Here is a 21997-nt window from a genome sequence, read left to right on the forward strand (position 1 = left end):
TCCCTTTTGCCTTAACTCACTGCTGTCTTTTCCTCCCCATGTTATAACTATAGAAAGACATCCGTCCTCCCTCCCTCCTTTTCTTTTCTTTCCTTCCCTTCTTTCTTTCTTACTTTTCTTTCTGTTCTTTCTTTCTGTCTTTCTTTTATTATTTCCTATTCTTTCTTTCTTTCTGTCTTTCTTTTCTTATTTCCTATTCTTTCTTTCTTTCTTTCTTTCTTTCTTTCTTTCTTTCTTTCTTTCTTCTTTCTGTCTTTTCTTTCCTTCTTTCCTACCTTTCTGTTCTTTCTTTCTCTTCCTTTTTTTTCTTTCCGTCCTTTCTTCCTTCCTTCCTTCCTTTCTTTACTTCCTTTCTTTCCTTCCTTTCTGTTCTTTCTATCTTTCACCTTTTTCCTTCCTTCCCTTCTTTCTTTCCTTACTTCCCTTCTTTCTTTCTTTCCTACCTTTCTGATCTTTCTTTCTTTTCCTTCCTTCCTTCCTTCCTTCCTTTTTTCCTTCCTTTCTTTCTTTTCTTTATTTCCTTTCTTTCCTACCTTTCTGTTCTTTCTTTTCCTTTTTTCCCTTCCTTCCTTTCTTTCTTTATTTCTTTACTTCCTTTCTGTTTTTCATTTCCTTCTTTTCCTACCTTTCCATTCTTTCTTTTCCCCCCTTTTTTCCTTCCTTCCTTCCGTTCTTTCTTTCTTTCCTTACTTCCTTTCTTTCCTTCCTTTCTGTCTTTACTTCTTTCCTACCTTTCTGTTCTTTCTTTCTTTTCCTTTTTTCCTTCCTTTCTTTTCTTTCTTTTCCTCCTTTGTCTTTCTTTTCCTTTTTTCCTTCCTTTCTTTCTTTCTTTTCTTTATTTCTTTACTACCTTTCTGTCTTTCATTTACTTCTTTCCCCTTTTTTTCCTTCCTTCCGTCCTTTCTTTCTTTGTTTCCTTACTTCCTTTCTTTCTTTCCTTACTTCCTTTCTTTCTTTCTTTCCTTACTTCCTTTCTTTCCTTCCTTTATTTCTTTCCTACCTTTCTGTTCTTTCATTCTTTCTTTCCTTACTTCTTTCCTTTCTTTCTTTCTCCCCCTCTGCTGCCTCCTTCCATACCCACTCTAATTTTCTGTCCTACTCTGTCCCCCTAGCTCCTCTCTCTATGGCTGAAGTCACACCTCATTCATTGTATAATGATTATTGCAAGGGAAGTTGTGTAGCAGAACAACACAACACAGTACAGTGCATGAAAGACAAAACCATATGACTCTGTTGTGTAACCTCATTCCACTGTCTGTTCACCTTCGCCGAACTTCGCTGGTGTGAGTGCCAGCTCTGGGCATCCTGTTATGCTACAAGAACATGTGTGATTTGTATCCTGGAGGCTGAAGCCCAACACCCCTGTCCTGTGTATTTTTTATTTTAACAGTAATATTCCAACTCCCCCCATTCGCTCCCCCCTTATATTGCAGAGGAATGGGGGCAGGGGGTGGCGGGAGAGCTCTGGACCAGACACACCATATAAATACAGGAGTTTAATATTACAGAATTACAGAGCAGCAGCTGCAGAGATGAAGGTAGGAGCTCAGGGCCATGGGATGGGGACAGATGGGGTTCAGCCTGATTATGATCTCTCACCCCCCATAGGAAGGGAACAAATTCCTGCCTTTAGGTTAATAAGCCGAGTTCCCCTTAGAAAGGGAACATCACCAGCCTGAATAAACAATGGAGACAGGGGGCATTGCTGAGATTTTGAGGCTTTAATGTAGGTTATAACAATGGGGGCAACTAATGATCAGATTTTTATGCATATTTACAACAGTGGTTTTAAATATGTAAATCATTTATAGGGTGACCAAAATATCAATGTGCAGCTCAGTAACAGAGATTTCCATATGAGTCCAAACAAATGAGGAATTTTACAGGGCATAACAAAGTAGTTCTAACTGGAAGAGTGTGTGGGGGGGGTAGTTGTTACAGTAGGGTGGGGCTGCTCCCTGAGAAACATGTACAATTATAAACTCACAATTTTTCACACTTCAACAAACAAAGCCTGCCCTGTAGTAAGATGTCACTTCCAGAGCACTGAGAGTGCCCACTAGGTATATCACTAATATGTCTAAGAGCACCACGAGGCACAGAAAGGGTCAGCTTGGACCCTAAAGGTCACTTTATGGTTGGGCATTACAGTAGATCATGGGTCCCCAATGGTTTTTTACCCAAGGGTCACTTTATGGTAGGGCATTTCAGTAAATGATGGGTCCCCAATGTTTTTTAACCCAAAGGTCACTTTATGGTGGGACATTACAGTAAATGATGGGTCCCCAATGGTTTTTAACCCAAAGGTCACTTTATGGTGGGTCCCCAAATGTTTTACCTAAGGTTTTTATACAACCAAAACTTGCCTCCAAGCCAGGAATTCAAAAATAAGCACCTGCTTTGAGACCTTTGGGAGCAACATCCAAGGGGTTGGTGAGCAACATGGTTGGGGACCACTGCAGTAGATCATACACACACCACTATAGGATTTGTAGCTCAGATATACAAGTTGTGTTGTGTTCCAGGCACTGGGGGCCCTTGGGCACATCGTTCTCTTGCTGTTGGCTTGTGGCTCGGTTTGGAGTCGGATATCAAAGCGAGAGCCGGATAATGGTGAGTGGAAAGTGTGTCCTGAGCCAGATGTTTGATGGAAAATCCATTTATATCATATGTTATGTTAATGGAATACACACACATGCACTTCCACTTCAGATTAGCAATTTAAGGAGTGCTGGTGGATGCATGATGCTAAGGAGCCCTATGGCTGAAAGTACAGAGTTCCCTTACGCCAGCCTCTGCCAGATTCTTTATCTTCTTAAATGAGCATTAAGTGGCATTCAAGTAGCCTTGGATCCACAAATTCCCAACAACTGACAGTTGTAGTTTCACAGTGCCGGTATTCCGTATCAGGTACAGCTTCTTCTCATTTCCCATGGACTTCATGCCAAGTGTTCCCTACATGCTGCCAGCTCTGGCACCTTGCCACCAGCTGAAACCATTACACAACTGATACGTTACACAAACAATCCGCTGCCCAAACTAAACAAAGATGATGTGAGAACCTGTTGGGGCCATTGGGTCTCTTGGGATGAGAAACAGACTGCAAAGAGGTGGGGGAAATACATGACCAAATCTTCATTTTTAAAGGGGACAAGAAATGCCATTAGAAAGAATTCTAAATATTAAAATATCGTAATTTAACGGATCTAAACTCTACTTCCAAGGTTGTAGAACTTCAAACCCAACTCTTCAATGGTTTCATGGCTTTTGAAATTTGTGTTGGTCTTTGAGGTGTTTTCCCTATATGTGGGTCAGAAGATACTTTTCCAAAGAACTACAACAAGGAGGAGACACTGGTCAATGAAAAACATGGCTGGAGGTTAATAGTTAGGACCACCATATGAAATTTACATTGACATGGAATGGTGGCTTAAACCTGTTAAGGTCAACTAGAAGAGCAATATTGCTAAAAAAAAAAGTCTAGAAATTAGAATAACTTCTCCTTACTCTAGGCAGCATGAAACATCTAACCTACTGGAACTAACTCATCCCAGAATCTCACATGTCCCAACATCCGATTGCAAAGTAGAGGGCAAATTCCAAAACTGCAGACACACAAATCTCTACTGGAATCCGGAAAGGATTTGCTGACAGAAAGTCAGCAAATCAAGAGCAGACGGAAGGAAATTGTTTCCTCCACAAACACCTCGTTAGATCGGCCAGGATATTAATTGGCTTGTAAATGCAAAGAATGAAAAAGCAGTGTGTCTAAAGAAAATGTTCAACCTAAATATTTACTTTATGTCTTTGGATAATATATTTTTAGGAGCAGGGCTGTCTACTTTCTTTTGTGATGGAGAGACACAGAGAAAAATGATACAGGGGCTCACACTCCCAGAGACTATTATTATCCCCACTGTTACTATAGACACCATCTCTCCCTACTATACCTGCTATCCCACAGTCACACTCCCTTCCCAGAGACTATTATCCCACTGTTACTATAGGCACCATCTCTCCCTACTATACCTGCTATCCCACAGTCACACTCCCTTCCCAGAGACTATTATCCACTGTTACTATAGGCACCATCTCTCCCTACTATACCTGCTATCCCACAGTCACACTCCCTTCCCAGAGACTATTATCCACTGTTACTATAGGCACCATCTCTCCCTACTATACCTGCTATCCCACAGTCACACTCCCTTCCCAGAGACTATTATCCACTGTTACTATAGACACCATCTCTCCCTACTATACCTGCTATCCCACAGTCACACTCCCTTCCCAGAGACTATTATCCACTGTTACTATAGGAACCATCTCTCCCTACTATACCTGCTATCCCACAGTCACACTCCCTTCCCAGACACTATTATCCACTGTTACTATAGACACCATCTCTCCCTACTATACCTGCTATCCCACAGTCACACTCCCTTCCCAGAGACTATTATCCACTGTTACTATAGACACCATCTCTCCCTACTATACCTGCTATCCCACAGTCACACTCCCTTCCCAGAGACTATTATCCACTGTTACTATAGGCACCATCTCTCCCTACTATACTGTTATCCCACAGTCACACTCCCTTCCAGAGACTATTATCCACTGTTACTATAGACACCATCTCTCCCTACATATACCTGCTATCCCACAGTCACACTCCCTTCCCAGAGACTATTATCCACTGTTTACTATAGGCACCATCTTCCCTACTATACCTGCTATCCCACAGTCACACTCCCTTCCCAGAGACTATTATCCACTGTTACTATAGACACCATCTCTCCCTACTATACCTGCTATCCCACAGTCACACTCCCTTCCCAGAGACTATTATCCCACTGTTACTATAGGCACCATCTCTTCCTACTATACCTGCTATCCCACAGTCACACTCCCTTCCCAGAGACTATTATCCACTGTTACTATAGGCACCATCTCTCCCTACTATACCTGCTATCCCACAGTCACACTCCCTTCCCAGAGACTATTATCCCACTGTTACTATAGACACCATCTCTCCCTACTATACCTGCTATCCCACAGTCACACTCCCTTCCCAGAGACTATTATCCCACTGTTACTATAGACACCATCTCTCCCTACTATACCTGCTATCCCACAGTCACACTCCCTTCCCAGAGACTATTATCCACTGTTACTATAGACACCATCTCTCCCTACTATACCTGCTATCCCACAGTCACACTCCCTTCCCAGAGACTATTATCCCACTGTTACTATAGACACCATCTCTCCCTACTATACCTGCTATCCCACAGTCACACTCCCTTCCCAGAGACTATTATCCCTTCTACCCACTCTGCACCAGATTCTAACCTTACCTTTTCACTCTCCGTGTTCAGATAATGAGCAGATTATTTCCCTACATTACCCCCCCAGGCACAGATTATAAGAATGTGCACCTTACTTCACCCATGAGCAGTTTCACTGTTCAAATATTCTGCCCCTGCACCACATGCTCACCCTGTCTTCTTACCTTCCAGGTGAAGATACTGAGCAGTTCCCTGCAGACTGTGAGGAGGTACACGCTGCAGGAGCAGAAGCCGATGGGGTATATGTCATCTACCCTGCTGGATCCTCAAGTGCTGTGCCCGTATACTGTGACATGACTACTGATGGTGGGAAGTGGACAGTGAGTTGCAGCCCATTATGATTTTATTTATAAACTTACATGAATTATTGTGTACATGAATGGAGATCTTGCTATGAACTCACCTTAAGGTGGTGTAGTTGTGTAGGTAACCACAGACCAGGGCAGTGATGAGATTACCAAGAGCTCTGGGCTACAACCAGTGGTTTAAGGTCAATATGGATCACATTGTACTCATAGTGCCTAAGGGGAAAAAATCATCTTCTTCTCATACTTACTTCATGGGCAACAAATAAATGTGGAAACCACTTTCACACTCTATATGTCAGCACGGCTACCATGATGGTGGGTCTTCACTGGTGTAAGATTTAGACCTTTAAATAAACCTAAGTGTGATCCAACTAAACGTGAGTCCACATAAATATAGTATTAATCCTAAATGCTCTCCTTATCATATCTATCTATTTTTTTTACCTGCCATTCATTTGGCTTAGAAATACTGGACTAAAATGATTATAATGATATTATCACCCACAATTCCAAGTTGCTCCTCCATCCTCTCACTACGTGTGAAATGTTTGGCTTTGAACCGTAAAACCAGTCTCCGCCCCCTTACAGGTGATCCAGAAAAGGTTTAATGGCACCCTGAGTTTTTTCCGTGGCTGGACTGACTATAAATTAGGGTTTGGTCGAGCAGATGAAGAGTACTGGCTTGGTAAGTTTTTGCCTTTGCAGAGAAACCTCTGTTACTCCTGAGGTGTTTGGTCTATGGTCCTATCATACAATATTCAACTTATTGCTCTGCAGACTGGTTAGATAATGCAACAGCCTCTATATGGCCTCCCTTACGCTGAACCCTTCTGATTACGTTCATGCAGGAATGTTGTCTACTTTATTGTAGTTCCCAGCAACCCCTATCACCAATGCATCCTGTAAATTATATTCTCTTTCCCTTTTTATGCCCCCTTAGGACTGCACAATATTTACCAACTAACATTGAGGAGGAAGTATGAGCTGAGGATTGACCTCGGAGACTTTGAGAACAACACGGCCCATGCTAAATATGGTGACTTCTCCCTCTCCCCCAAAGCCATTAACCCTGAGGATGATGGCTACACTTTGTATGTGGAAGATTTCACTGATGGAGGAGCAGGTAGGAGCACCAAGAGCAACTCCTAGTAGTTGAGGTGCATTATGGACTCTTAGGGGTCCAATTGTCCAAGACCTAAGCAGTAGTACCCAAGGAGATGGTGCTAATTAAAGTTCTAAATTCATTTTAATGTTCTTAGTAGTCTAACACCCCCTTTTATTGTCTTTGTTAGAATATAGTGAGGCTGCCTTAGTCCACATAGATGTTCCTCTTTAAAACATTGTGGACCCTTAGGAGTCCAATTGTCCAAGACCTAAGCAGTAGTACCCAAGAAGATGGCATCAAAAGTTGCCGATAAGATGAGTGCTGATTAATGTTCTAAATTAGTTTTAATGTTCTTAGTAGTCTCACCACCCCCTTTTATTGTCTTTGTTAAAAGCAAGTAGACTTCTAGTGAGGCTGCCTTAGCCCCCATAGATGTTCCTCTTTAAAGCAATTTTGTAATATTTCTTCTAAAAATTTAAATTCTAAAAAGGAATTTTCTATCATTTCAAAAATGATAATAGAATCCCCCCTCCAAAACTACTGGAAATGTTCTAAATTTGTTTTTAGCAACTTTTTTTTGCCTACTTGCATATAATGGTACTTAGCCCCCATAGACGTTCCTCTTGATGGCCCTCTGGTTTTTTTATATTTTTGTAACAGAATCATTTTTTAAGCTAGACCTGTTGCAAGAATTGATCATTTCAAGTACTGCTATAAAAGTGGTGAGTTTTCCATAAAAAATGAAAATATAATTTCATCACAAAATAAAATTAGCGGAAGGATTCTACAGTGCAAGCTGTTATATTTCCTCTCTGTAGTAGTTGTACCGGCAGATACATTAGATAATTTCAAGAAAGGGTGACTGTTTATCAAGTGAGAGAATACCAGAATGACATTTTAACCTTTGGATCTGAAATTTGTTCCCAGAAAACGGGTTAGTTTCATCGGGGCTGTGGCCTTAAAGATCAAAGTTTTGTTGTGTCATGGGAATGTAGCAAAGTGACAGAATGCAAACAAGAAGGTCAATGGCTACTCCTATTCAGAGTTTTTTCCCACTCTTCTTTCACAATATGTGGACAAAACATGGGCAAAAAAAAGCAATAGTTTTTTTTTAGAGACAGACACAGAATGCTGGAATAGAAAGCTCCAACAAAGTCCATCTTCCCAACACAGAAAGGATTGACTGCAGAGATTGCAAAGAGCTAGTTGATTCATAAACAACGTTACTGGAAAATTGGGTGATGACTGTGAATCCCCCTCACCTCGCGCCCCTCTCTGGCTACTCTTTTAGCTTTTCTCCCTGGCTCTATCCTAAGTATTATTACACCGAACAACTGAAATACAAAGAAATGACAAATGGGGTGCTGTCCAAAATGGCATGAAATTATGAGGCATAATTGCTTTACTTTGATGTCCCATAACGAGTGGAAACCTTCATCATTTCAGTTCCAAAATGCTAAAAAATCAATTTTTTTGATAAAAATCAATTATTACTTGAAAATGCCATTCAAAAAAGTGCACCTGGTTTCATCTGGGGATTGGCTTTTTAACGGGTAGTTTGATGATCTTGTCCACTCCTAGAGCTACAAAACATGAGAAGACACTTAGGGGGTTATTTACTAAACTCCAGTCTGGCTTTTTTTGGGGGCAAAAACTCATATTTTTCAGTATTTTCTTTTTAAAACTCAATTTTTTCGAGATTTATTAAAGCCTGATGCAGCAAAAAGCCTGAATCTGAAAATCTGCCATTTGAGACCTGCTGAGGTTGTGTATAAGTCCTATCCTATTTTGAAGTTTGTGTGGTCTGCACTAGAATTAGTGGAAAATTCCATCTTTTCTGGGTTTTTGGATCAAAATCTGAAACAAATCGGGCTTTTCGGGAAAAAGCCAGAAAAAAATAGAGGAAAAACCTCCTAAAAAAATTTGGGTTTTCGATCCATTTTATCGGGTTTTTACCCAAATCGATTAAATTGAGCTTTTTAAAATAATAAATAAGGTCAAATTGTGGATTCTAGTTTGGTCTGACTTTTTTTATTAAAATAATCAGAAAAATTCAGATTTTAGCAAATAACCCCCTTAAAGGGGTGGTTTACCTTTAAGGTAAATTTTATTATGTTATAGAAAGGCCAATTATAAGCAACTTTTCAGTTGGTTTTAATTATTTATTTTTTATTGTTTTAAAGTTATTTGCATTTTTCTTCTGACTCTTTGTAGCTTTCAAATGGGCGTCGCTAACTCCCTTCTACAAAAAAAATGCTCGACAAATGTATTGTTATTGTTTACTGATCCTTCTATTCAGGCCTCTCCTATTCATATTCCAGTCTCTTATTCAAATCAATGCATGGTTGCTAGGGGAATTTGGACCCTAGTTATCAGATTGCTTAAGATGCAAAGTGAAGAGCTGCTGAATAAAAAGCTAAATAACTCAAAATTGCAAATTGTCTCAGAATATCACTCTTTATATCATACTAAAAGTTGTCTCATAGATGAACAACCCCTTTAAAATTGCCCAGTGTGCCAATATTTAAGCTTCCCTTTGTCTCTCCTGGACATTCTTCCAGTGGGGTCATTGAAGTAGTGTTCGGAAAGGCTCAACCCAAGGGTTAATTTAGGGTAAGATTTGGGGAAAATGGCTATTTTCCCTCCTAGATAAACCAGAAACACAAGCTAAAAGGTCAATTAAGGTAAGTTTTGGGCAAATTGCTATAAACTCTCCTAGATAAACCAGAAAACCCAACTCAATTAGGGTGAAATTCATGGTGGAAATGTATTTGTTGCCCTAGAAATTCCTGGAAGTACAGATGAATGACTAATGCTCCAATGTTCTGAGCTAAACGATTATCTGACCAAAGGTTAGACCTCTAGCTTTAGCTTGAACTAAAAAGGTCCAAGACCACTGATCTATGGGGAAACAAAAAGAAAAGTGGATGATGTATGAAAACGTTGATTCAATATTTTAATATTATATTGGTACATTATTGTTTCAATGCACGAAGCTTCTTCTAGATTTTAATGGCAAAGCAATCTGACAATTCTCAACTCTTCTCAAGGATTCCATTTGGGGCTTCCAGTAGTTCCGTCACATGGGTTCTTTAATATGTTCCACCCTGATACACTCTTGTTATTTGTTTAGGGGACTCTCTGACCTATCACAACGGGATGAAGTTTTCCACCTATGACAGAGATCGGGATGATTACCAGCAAAACTGTGCTTCCCTCTCTGCTGGCGGCTTCTGGTTCAGAGCTTGTCACCTGGCTAATCTGAATGGACCATACCTGCGTGGTGCCCATCTGTCCTATGGAAGTGGCGTCATCTGGTCTGGATGGAAGGGTCTTTACTTCTCCCTTAAAAGTACTGAGATGAAGATACGACGTGTGTGATGACCCTGCAGTTCACTTAGCCTTACAACCTGTAGCACACGGATAGGCTGTGTAATATTACTGTCATCCTGCTGTAAGCTTTTTCACCTTCACCCCCAAATGACACTTCTTCCCTCTGTAGCTCACTTGATGTTGCTCGCTATAACTCCATTGTGTTCATCCTGACCTGCTGTAGTCTCTACCTTAAATATTCAGTAGATGATGTCCACTAATGAATACTGTAACTTGAATATGTCTCATAAATATGTTTCATCATTTCAGTTTTATGTTTTAATTTCCACTGAAAAGTTCTTCTTTCTTCATCTTCAAACAAAGTAAATTGGGATTAGGAAATGTACCTTCTACATTTAAGTTATAGGGATGCTTTAAGTCGCCAAGACTTTCCATGAACATATCTTCTAAAGTCTGAATAATATAAGACATATCATTTAATTATTATATAACTTGTGTCTGATACTACACCATATGCTTTTGTATTATGTTCTACACAATTTGAGGTCCACCTTAAGAAAGGAAAAAAGATAGAAACAATGAAAATTAGGTTGAACATTAGTTACGCTTAATGCCAATATGAAAAAATACAGTTTAGATTATACTGTATAAAGAAGGGACAATCAATTTTGGAGGTGTTATAAATTAGAAATGAATATAATTGATCTTAAATTATCACATAACTGGGTTGAGTTGTTTGATTTAGGATAGATCACCAAGGAATCCAGTTTCTTCAAATCTGTGTAAATGCATGAGAAATATTTACTTTAGGAACCATTAGTAGATATTTCCAAGATCACCGACTGAGTCTAGGACGTTTCTGCTTTTCTGAGACCCATTGAGAGTCTATGACCAACATAAATATGGCGGACAATGTTTTGCATTGGATTGATAAAGCCTCTCTATTGAACAATAGCTGATATAACTGTGTCCCCAAGAAGATTTGATAGTTCCATAACATGATAAAGTTCCAAAGTCTACACAAGACCATCAAGATGGGTTGCATGAGTTGGATGAAGGAGTTTGGGCTGGAGACAAACCCTATCCACACACAAGTTATTTTTTTGTTTGAGGATCTGTAAAATTAAAAGCCTGTAGATAAAGAAACCTACAAAGACTGACAAGCAGATAACGGGTCCTTAGGTTATCCCGTGTTGCTTAGCTGTAATAAAGAACTTACAAACACGTACAAAGAGATAACTATATCTACATCAACCATCCACCCATCAACAAGCCATCATTGGCTCCTCATTACTCATGCACTGGGACTGATGGCAGGAGGACTACTTCCTAGGTAACCCACCATCAATCGCAACCCCCCCATCACTGCTGGTCCATAGTCACCAACGTCCAGCATGGACATGCTACAATTTCTCTCACCCAGGGCCCTGACTAGAAGTAGGCAGCCAGAAGAGATAAGTGCATGTAGACCCTTATCATGTGCCTCTTCTGTCTACCTTTAGTTCCGGCCCTGAACATTGTCATTGTTAGAGGTGAGGTCCTACAGGAAAGTTATACAGAGATGCTTACAGCTGCCAGTAGGGAGAGTCACTGAGACAGAGGCAATATAGTTTGTGAGTTTATACCTAAGATATAAATTGAGAAATTTCAGGGCAAAGAACTCACCTGGGTGTAAACTGGTATCTGGTAACCAGTTCAGATACTTGCCGTAGACTTCATTAGATTTTGTAAAGCTATGTACAATACAAATAAACCAAATACGAATTACCCATTCAGCATGGGGGGTACATGTGTTTGATTCTAAAAGCAATGTAATCCGTTTCCAGTAAAATCCACTGTTACAATCAGCCTCTTCTCGGATTTCCCAGTTCAAGGACACGAGGTGAGCATTACGTATTGTTTACCTGTTCAGGATATTTGACCTGCAGGATAAAAACTTGAACCCTTATTCCATATCATGTATCCTTATCTTTGTTAATCATTATACCTTATAATCCTCATCCCCATTCTTCCCGTATATCAGATCCCCCCACCCCTTACTTTACATTACAGGGGGACGATGAGACAACCATATAAATACAAGAGCATTCATCCAAAATTACAGAAAATCTGCTACAGGAATGAAGGTAAGATCTTGGAACAAATAGGGTTGGCATCTACAATGTATAATGATTAACATTAATTCATCAAACTAGTGAGTTACATATAAGATTTGTGTATTTTATTGGACTGTCTGCCAAATAAAATGGGGCTCAAGACTGAGACTGGTGTTTCTGGAGGATACAGATTTTTAAAGATAAGATTTCTAATAAGATAGTGTCCAAGAGATGAGCATTAACAAAGCAAAAGGACATAGTATAAATCAGCATTTGAGTTCTGATTGGTCAGCTCCAGTAACATAGATTAAGGGGCCCATTTACTTAGCTCGAGTGAAGGAATAGAATAAAAAAAACTTCGGATTTCAAATGTTTTTTTGGCTACTTCGACCATCGACTTCGAATAGACCGATTCAAACTAAAATCGTTCGACTATTCGATAGTCGAAGTACTGTCTCTTTAAAAAAAACTTCGACCCCCTAGTTCGCCACCTAAAACCTACCGAAGTCAATGTTAGCCTATGGGTAAGGTCCCCATAGGCTTTCTAAGCTTTTTTGGGTCGAAGAAAAATCGTTCGATCGATGGATTAAAATCCTTTGAATCGAACGATTCGAAGGATTTAATCGTTCGATCTAACAATTTGCCGAATTGCAGTAAATCCTTCGACTTCCATATTCGAAGTCGAAGGATTTCCATTCAGCAGTCGAATATCGAGGGTTAATTAACCCTCGATATTCGACCATAAGTAAATTTGCCCCTAAGTCTAGGTTCCTAAGGGATACTCCAGGTAGCAATTTTCAGTTACAAGGTTTGTTCTGTTCCAGGCAATGGAGCTCTTCGGACACTGTGCACTTCTATTGTTGGTGTGTGGCTCTCTTTGGGGCCAGAAATTAAAGAGACAGTCAGAAATGGGTGAGTGGGTATATGGTTATCCAGCACGATTCCAGTGTGCAAGTTACATCACCTGATACCAGTTTCTAACTCTGCCCTCATACACCTCAGACACTTCTGTGCCAGATCATCCCATTGCACCAGATTCTCCCTCTTCCTTCTTGCACCCAAGACACAGAAGTTTCCCAGTGCCAGATCCTTACCAAATCCTCACCCTCCCTTATCATATTCCAGGAACAGGGCAGTTCCCTGCAGACTGTGAAGATGTCTATGCTCTGGGATCAAATGAAGATGGGGTGTACATTATCTACCCTGCTGGATCTTCAAGTGCTGTGCCCGTATACTGTGACATGACTACTGATGGTGGAAAATGGACGGTGAGTTGTCACCCATTCCTTATACTATCATCTAAGATCTCTTTCAAGAAGATCTCCGTGGTAGGCCCTGCTATAAGCACAAGGGGAGAAGCCCAGGGGAGCCCTCAAATGACCAGTCATTACTGATAAGTAGTTTCAGGTTCTATCAGCTCTACTCTGGACAAGAGTTCCCTCACAATGCAAGACCATGGCTACCTTTGAAACCACAGCTGCAACAGAGGTAGGTGGTGGAGCTATAACAATGTACAGCAGACTTGTTGAGGTGTTGGGTACCCTAAAATATATAGGGCCCAGTGATAATTCATGTAAGATTAAAAAAGGTCCGGGGCCAGATGGTATTCATCCCAGGGTACTTAGCAAGCTTAGCTCTGTGATTGCCAAACCTCTTTACTTCATTTTTCAGGATTCATTGAGGTCTGGCATAGTGCCGAGAGACTGGCAAATTGCTAATGTGGTGCCTCTATTCAAAAAAGGATCCCATTCTCAGCCTCAAAACTATAGGCCAGTTAGTCTGACGTCAGTGTTAGGAAAGCTTTTGAAAGGGTTAATAAAGGATAAGATACTGAACTTTGTAGCAAATCACAATACTATGAGTTTGTGCCAGCATGGTTTTATGCGTAATAGATCTTGCCAGACTAACTTAATTTCTTTTTATGAGAATGTAAGTAGAGACCTTGATTCTGGGATAGCAGTGGATGTGATTTACTTAGACTTTGCTAAAGCATTTGATACAGTGCCACACAAAAGGTTACTGGTTAAATTAAGGAATGTTGGCCTGGAACATAGTATTTGTACCTGGATAGAGAACTGGCTAAAAGATAGACTACAAAGAGTGGTGGTAAATGGAACATTTTCTAATTGGACCAGTGTTGTTAGTGGAGTACCGCAGGGCTCTGTACTAAGTCCCTTGCTTTTCAACTTGTTTATTAATGACCTGGAGGTGGCCATTGAAAGTGCTGTTTCTATTTTTGCAGATGATACTAAATTGTGCAGAACTATAGGTTCCATGCAGGATGCTGCCACTTTGCACAGTGATTTGTCTAAACTGGAAAACTGGGCAGCAAACTGGAAAATGAGGTTCAATGTTGATAAATGCAGGTTATACACTTTGGCAAAAATAATATAAATGCAAGTTATACACTAAATGGCAATGTGTTGGGAGTTTCCTTAAATGAGAAGGATCTTGGGGTCTTTGTAGATAACAAGTTGTCTAATTCTGGGCAGTGTCATTCTGTGGCTACTAAAGCAAATAAAGTTCTGTCTTGCATAAAAAAGGGCATTAACTCAAGGGATGAAAACATAATTCTGCCTCTTTATAGGTCCCTGGTGAGGCCTCATCTGGAGTATGGGAAAAAAGGCGCTTGTGAGGGGACATGATTAGACTTTACAAGTACATTAGAGGACATTATAGACAAATAGCAGGGGACCTTTTTACCCATAAAGAGAATCACCGTACCAGAGGCCTCCCATTTAGACTAGAAGAAAAGAACTTTCATTTGAAGCAACGTAGGGGGTTCTTCACAGTCAGGACAGTGAGGTTGTGGAATGCACTACCGGGTGATGTTGTGATGCTGATTCAGTTAATGACTATAAGAGGGACTTGGATGATTTCTTGGACAGACATAATACAAAGGCTATTGTGATACTAAACTCTATAGTTAGTATAGATATGGGTATATAGAATTTATGTGAAAGTAGGGAGGGGTGTGTGTATGGGGCTGGGTTTTCATTTGGAGGGGTTGAACTTGATGGATTTTGTCTTTTTTCAACCCAATTTAACTATGTAACTATGTACAATTCAAAAACATAGTATCTTTCCAAAGCATTGGAGCATAAGGGTCTTAAAAGATTTTGATGTGGGGGTACAATTACCTTAAAGGAACAGTTCAGTGTAAAAATAAAAACTAGGTAAATAGACAGGCTGTGCAAAATAAATAATGTATCTAATATAGTTAGTTAGGCAAAAATGTAATGTATAAAGGCTGGAGTGACTGGATGTGTAACATAATAGCCAGAACACTACTTCCTGCCTTTCAGCTCTCTTGGTTTACACTGACTGGTTACCAGGCAGTAACCAATCAGAGACTTGAGGGGGGTATATGGGACATAACTGTTGCTTTTGAATCTGAGCTGAATGCTGAGGATCAATTACAAACTCACTGAACAGTTATGTCTCATGTGGCCCCCCCTTAAAGTCACTGACTAACTCAGAGTTAGAGAGCTGAAAAGTAGGAAGTAGTGTTCTGGCTATTATGTTACACATCCAGTCACTCCAGCCTTTATACATTACATTTTTGCCTAACTAACTATATTAGAAACATTATTTATTTTGCACAGCCTATCTATTTATCCAGTTTTTATGTTTACTCTGAACAATTCCTTTAAGTCACAACCTGCCCTCGCAGCGATTTTCTGACCCTTCCGTTGGCTCTCTGAAACCCAATCGGAGTGTTGTGTGGTAACATCTGTAAGATGTCTTTTAGTGTACTGCTGTCAATTATACAATATACAGTGCATTGCTGATGTTGACCTTCATTCTTCCATAGCCACTGTTCAGTTGGCCCAGAACTACTGGATCTAAAGTATAAAAATAAAATTTGCATAGGATCACCCACAATTCCAAGGCCAAGGTATATTCACTTTGCATAAAAAGGTTTGTCCTTTTTGAGGATGTGAGATCTAAAAATCAGTCTTTCCCCAGTTGATCCAGAAAAGGTTCAATGGTCTCCTAAGCTTCTCCCGTGGTTGGACCGACTATAAGTTGGGGTTTGGCCGGGCAGATGAAGAGTACTGGCTAGGTGAGTGAGTCCTGGCCCTCACTGAGAACCACAGTTGTCTCTGTATTATTCTGATCCACGTGATGCTTAATTCAACCACTTTACTGCTGTCCTGTTGCCTTGCCATTAGATGTCATGCAGCTTTCTTTTAAATTTCTTTCTATGAATCATCAAGTTCTCACAACCCCTCTAAGCAATTAAACCAGCGTTACCTACACGTCAACCACTTTCTTCTTAGGGCTCCATAATATTTACCAGCTAACACTGAGGAGGAAATATATGCTGAGGGTCAACCTGGGAGACTTTGAGGACAACACAGTCCATGCAGAATACTCTGACTTCTCCCTCTCCCCCAATGCTATTAACCCAGAGGCCGATGGCTACACTCTCTATGTAGATGGATTCACTGATGGAGGTGCAGGTAGGAGGCTAATGTTACAGAACTATTACTATGTGCCAATTCTGCCAGTCGTTTCCCAAATGAAAACCCAGTAGACTATATCTGTACTAATGGAATCGATTAAATAGAATGTAGAGAGTTCAGGTCCTGGGGTCTCCTTTTAGCATGGATTTACACTTGTACATGAAGGGGGGATTGGGTGTATAATCAAAGTTGGTGGGAGAAGCTAGAACTAAGCAATAACTAAGAGGAAAGTAAAAAGGAAACTGAAAACAAAGGTGCCATTTACTAGTAAAACCTACCCTAGTTCCGCTGCTTTACTTAAAGGAGAAAGAATGGTTAAAACTAAGTAAGCTTAGTTAGAGTTCTATGTCAAAAGTAACACCACATTTCTTTCCTTCTATTGTGTACTCATGGGCTTCTGTATCAGACTTCCTGTTTTCATCTTAAACTTCCAGGGCTAGGGCTTGAGCATGCTCAGTTTGTTCCTCCCCCCTTCCTCCTCTTCTCCTTGCTGTAATCTGAGCCCAGAGCTATGAGTGAGCAGGGCGAGACTCAGGCAGGAAGTGATGTCACATCAAGCTAATATGGCAGCTGCTATCCTAAACAAACAGAGGGAGCTTCTAGAGCTGTTTACTCAGGTATGGTAAAGCATTCTACAGAATAAATATAGTGTTATAGCTTGCACTATTGTGGCTAATCTATTGGCAATAAACTGCTTCAGTAGCTTTCCTTCTCCTTTAAATTACCATGACTGGAAGTACTTTATTCAAAAAAATATATATATATGCTCAGACTTTGCCATGGTCAGCTGTGTGGCTTTAATTTTATCATTCTACACCTTTTATATAGTTTAGATTTGCATTCAGTCCATCTACTTCAGTCGTCTTCAGTCCCACTTGGTTGATAGGAAATTTAAACCCGAGACCAGATAGCAGCTAAAACTCTGGCCCCAGTCTAATGGTACCCAATCATTTCCCATGCCTCAATTTGCCAGAACATGTGACGGCAATCCAGAGGGGTATTTCTATTGGGTGCTCTTTGTTCCTTGGTAATAACTGCAAGCAAGAGCCAGAACTTCCCCACGCACACACTTCTTTATTTTGAATTGTCTTTTCAGGAGATTCTCTGACTCATCACAAGGGGATGAAGTTCTCCACTATTGACCATGACCAGAACTCTTACCAGAACTGTCCATCCCTCTATTCCAGTGGCTTTTGGTTTAAGAGCTGTCACTTGGCCAACCTTAATGGGCAATACCTGCAGGGCACCTACACGTCCCCTGGCAAAGGCATCATTTGGTTTGGCTGGAAGGGTTTGAACTACTCCCTCAAAACGACTGAGATGAAGATACGAAGTCTGGAATGACCTACATGCCACTTCAGCTTTCAATAAATTGTGTTTCTTATTCTGCAATAAATTATCTCCACTTATAGAATACGTTATATCAGCTCTGTTTACTTCTTTCTTTGAACAATTGGAGGAATGTTGATATTTACCTCCATCTTTGAATTAAAAGGATAATAGAAAAAGCTGCAGGTTGAGCTATTCAGGTCAACGAAAGTCAAGGGGGCTCATTACCCATAGCAACCCATCAGTAATTGGCTTTTCCAGCCTGATGTAGGTAGAACAATGAATGCAACAATGTGATTGGTTGTTGCACACGGGCAACTTTGACCAGTGTTTGATAAACCATTTTCAATACCAAGTTTCCTAGTTCTCATTAGTGATGGGCGAATGTATTCGGCAGTTCGCGTTTCGCCGCCGGCGAATAAATTTGCAAAATCTTTGTGAAAATTGGCCAGCAAAAATTCACCGGCGTCAAAATATTTTTGACGCCGACGACAATTAATAGATGCCCAATGACTTTAATGTGCGTCTGGATTGTCGCTGGCGTCAGAATTGTTGCCGGCGTCAAAAAATATTATGAAGCCGGCGTAAAAATTTGACATTCGTAAATTTGTCACCGTTGCGCAAATTTCGTGGGAAATTCGCAAATTTTTCGTCGAAGCGAAATGGGAGAAATTCACCCATCACTAGTCCTCATACATTTAGTGGAACATTTAATCATTGTAAGCAGAATAAGTAGCCTTTGTTCGATGTCTTGTAGCCTTTAAGCTTGTACAGTATGTACGTACTGGGGGGATGGCTCATATTGTAATATTTTTTGTTGCCATGGATTTATGAAATGACTAAAGCATTGGATAAGGCAGCTTACAGTGGTTTATTGATTTAATACTGGATAAGTTCCAGTTGGGTTTTATCCTGTTGACCTACAATATTGTGGTCATAGCAGTTGTAAAGCTGTATACGCCGATGTGGTTTGGTACATTTTATTGCACCCCCCATGATATTGATTACACCTGTTTACAGGGCTGCAGGACATCTGGCAAACATTCCTATGTTAATATTTACAATATTAGTACAAGGTTCTGTACTAAAGTGGCTACTTTCCATGTTTTAATGGAAATTTCTAATTTTATGTTTTAGCATGATATATAGGCGCTAGGGATGGGCGAATTTTACCGGTTTCGTTTCGCCAAAAATTCGCCGCCAGCAAAATTTTCCCGACGCCCATTAAAGTCTATGGGCGTCAAAAAAAATTTGTCGGCCAAATTCTTTTGACGCGCGTCTTTTTATTTTGACGCACAACACCATACAAGTCTATGGGCGTCATTTTTTCTGAGAAAAAATTTGCCAATCCCTAGGGCGCCCATCGACCTTAAAGCCCCGTGCTGCAGGGCTCATCAGCATTTCCTATAGATGCATATAGGCTGCGTATAAACCAATGAAAACACAATAATGCCTGTAAATTCACTTGGAATGCCCCATGCAGGATGGGAATGTACCATGTGTCCTGTGTCACGGGGAACTTCGTCCTAACAAACAGTCAAACCCATTTTTCGGTAACTTTAACCTGGAATTGTTTTCGAACCAAACCATTTCCCAGGAACAGCAGATGCCTCGTTTTAATTTCAGTAGAACAAATAGCTTGTTGTTTAATTATGGGCTGTACAACCCCATTCTTTATCTCCACTCAAGATAAGTCAATGTTAGTGGGTGCTCAATAGAGATAAAGAGAAAGTATATAAAGAACCAATTTTGGCACATACCTATTTCAATCATCCAAGGCTGCCATCATGCAGGTAAATAAGAGCCCTATAGATTAAAGGGGTTGTTCACCTTTGAGTTAACATTTAGGCAACAAAAGGGCAATTTATTTAAAAGTTTACGGGAGAAAATCCTTGAGGTCTTGAAAATTTATTTTGAACTTGACTGTGCCATTCACGTGTTATTAATATTTCATTTCTTATATAATTGTATTAATTTATTTCATTAACATTATTATATTGGAGAAAATGTTTGCTGTGTTTTTAATTTTAATAAATAAATTTTTTAAATAATTTTTTTTAATTAAAATTTTTTAACTTGCTGGGGCACATTTACCTGGGGTCGAATATCGAGGGTTAATTAACCCTCGATATTCGACTTTCGAAGTAAAATCCTTCGACTTCGAAGGATTTACCGCAATTCATTCGTTCAAACGAAAAATCGATCAAAACGATTAAATCCTTCGAATCAATTGATTTGAAGGATTTTAATCCATCGATCGAACGATTTTTCTTTGACCAGAAAATTGTTTTGTTAACATTGCACCTCGGTAGGTTTTACTTGCCGAAGTAGGGGGTCGATTTTTTTTTAAAGAGACGGTACTTCGACTAACGAATGGTCGAATAGTCAAACGATTTTTAGTTCGAATAGTTTGATTCGAAGTCAAAGTCGTAGTCGAAGGACGAAGTAGCCAAAAAAATCATTTGAAATTCAAAGTTTTTTTTATTCTATTCCTTCACTCTAACTAAGTAAATGTGCCCCCTAGTGTTTGTTTTTTTGTCGACCAAAAAGATGAAGTAGAACTCGGTCACTTAGTAGTTAAAGGGAAACTGTAATGGGAAAAAAAATTTTTTTCCAAAACACAACAGTTAATAGTGCTGCTTCAGCAGAATTCTGGACTGAAATCCATTTCTCAAAAGAGCAAACTGATTTTTTTTTATATTTCATTTTGAAATCTGACATGGGGCTAGATATATTGTCAGTTTCTCAGCTGCCCCCAGTCATGTGACCTGTGCTCTGATAAACTTCAGTCTCTCTTTACTGCTGTTTTGCAAGTTGTAGTGACATCACCCCCTCCCTTTCCTTCCCAGCAGCCTAACAACAGAACAATGGGAAGGTAACCAGATAGCAGCTCCCTAACACAAGATAACAGCTGCCTGGTAGATATAAGAACAACACTCAATAGTAAAATCCAGGTCCCACTCAGACACATTCAGTTACATTGAGTAAGAGAAACAACAGCCTGCCAGAAAGCAGTTCCATCCTCAAGTGCTGGTTCTTTCTGAAATCACATGACCGGGCAAAATGACCTGAGATGCACCTACACACCAATATTACAACTAAATACTCTTGTTGGTTCAGGAATGACATTTTATATTGTAGAGTGAATTATTTGCAGTGTAAACAGTGTCATTTAGAAATAAAAAATCATGACCAAATCCCTTTTACACCAGTTAATGTTAAATTAATTTCTTTGTATGCTGGATTATTCAAAATTTAATAGAGAATTTGAAAAGAACGAGAACATGTAGGGGCCTATTTATTAATCCTTGAATTTTTCTGGTCGAGGTTTTAAAACCTGAATCTTTAGAGTAAAAAAACTCAAGTTTTTAGAGATTTATTATACCCCAAAACTGCAAAAAACCCAAATCTGAAAATGCTCCATCTCAAACCTGTCAAGGTCATGTAGAAGTCAATGGCAGATGTCCCTGAAGATGTATCTTGACATCGTGATTTGCGCTGGTTTTCGTCCATTAATCCGATAAAGCTGAGTCGTCTGAGCTTTGATTGTACAGTACAAATTTTGTCGCAACGTTTGTCGCTCTTTTTTGAGAAAAATTATTGATAAATGAGTTCAATTTCTGGAAGGGAGTTTGGTTGACTTTGTTTTAATAAAAAATTTGATTAATTCAAGTTTTAGTAAATAACCTCCTTAGTATGATGTAAAGAGGGATATTCTGAGACAATTTGCAATTGGTTTTCATTTTTTATCATTTGTGGTTTTTGAGTTATTTAGCTTTTTATTCAGCAGCTCTCCAGTTTGCAATTTCAGCCATCTGGTTGCTAGGGTCCAGATGAATCTGATTTAATTGATAACTTAAAACGATGCCTTTCTATGTCAGGGGATGACGCAGGGTACTTTTTAAAGATATAAAGAGGAAAAGGTCGATGCTCATATACTTAGTGATGCCGTTTCCTTTCCTCCAATTAGAGGCTGCTGCTGTATCTTGCTTTGCTTATGGCCCTGAGG

The 21997-nt window shown here is 39.8% G+C and overlaps 2 protein-coding genes across 2 annotated transcripts; both read left to right on the forward strand.

Moving 5' to 3' along the window:
* Positions 1-1516: 1516 nt before the first annotated feature.
* On the forward strand, positions 1517-10397 carry mfap4.1.L (microfibril associated protein 4 gene 1 L homeolog). The gene is made up of 6 exons (XM_018240273.2): positions 1517-1538; positions 2526-2613; positions 5520-5668; positions 6245-6341; positions 6597-6779; positions 9895-10397. Exons 1-6 carry the CDS (start codon positions 1533-1535, stop codon positions 10140-10142), a joined length of 771 nt encoding a protein of 256 aa, XP_018095762.1. The 5' UTR covers positions 1517-1532; the 3' UTR covers positions 10143-10397.
* Positions 10398-12137: 1740 nt separating this feature from the next.
* On the forward strand, positions 12138-18055 carry mfap4.2.L (microfibril associated protein 4 gene 2 L homeolog). Its single transcript, XM_018240201.2, has 6 exons — positions 12138-12220; positions 13015-13102; positions 13316-13458; positions 16160-16256; positions 16474-16656; positions 17756-18055. Exons 1-6 carry the CDS (start codon positions 12215-12217, stop codon positions 18001-18003), a joined length of 765 nt encoding a protein of 254 aa, XP_018095690.2. The 5' UTR covers positions 12138-12214; the 3' UTR covers positions 18004-18055.
* The last annotated feature ends 3942 nt before the right edge of the window (positions 18056-21997 follow it).

Source organism: Xenopus laevis, chromosome 9_10L, assembly GCF_017654675.1.
Source record: "Xenopus laevis strain J_2021 chromosome 9_10L, Xenopus_laevis_v10.1, whole genome shotgun sequence".
Lineage (NCBI taxonomy): Eukaryota > Metazoa > Chordata > Amphibia > Anura > Pipidae > Xenopus > Xenopus laevis.

Bases quoted from the DNA above. Each gene is read 5' to 3' on its own strand.
- mfap4.1.L (XM_018240273.2), top strand. The intron at 2,614-5,519 runs GTGAGTGGAAAG...CTTACCTTCCAG, and splicing joins AAAGCGAGAGCCGGATAATG to GTGAAGATACTGAGCAGTTC. The intron at 5,669-6,244 runs GTGAGTTGCAGC...GCCCCCTTACAG, and splicing joins CTGATGGTGGGAAGTGGACA to GTGATCCAGAAAAGGTTTAA.
- mfap4.2.L (XM_018240201.2), top strand. The intron at 13,103-13,315 runs GTGAGTGGGTAT...ATCATATTCCAG, and splicing joins AAAGAGACAGTCAGAAATGG to GAACAGGGCAGTTCCCTGCA. The intron at 13,459-16,159 runs GTGAGTTGTCAC...GTCTTTCCCCAG, and splicing joins CTGATGGTGGAAAATGGACG to TTGATCCAGAAAAGGTTCAA.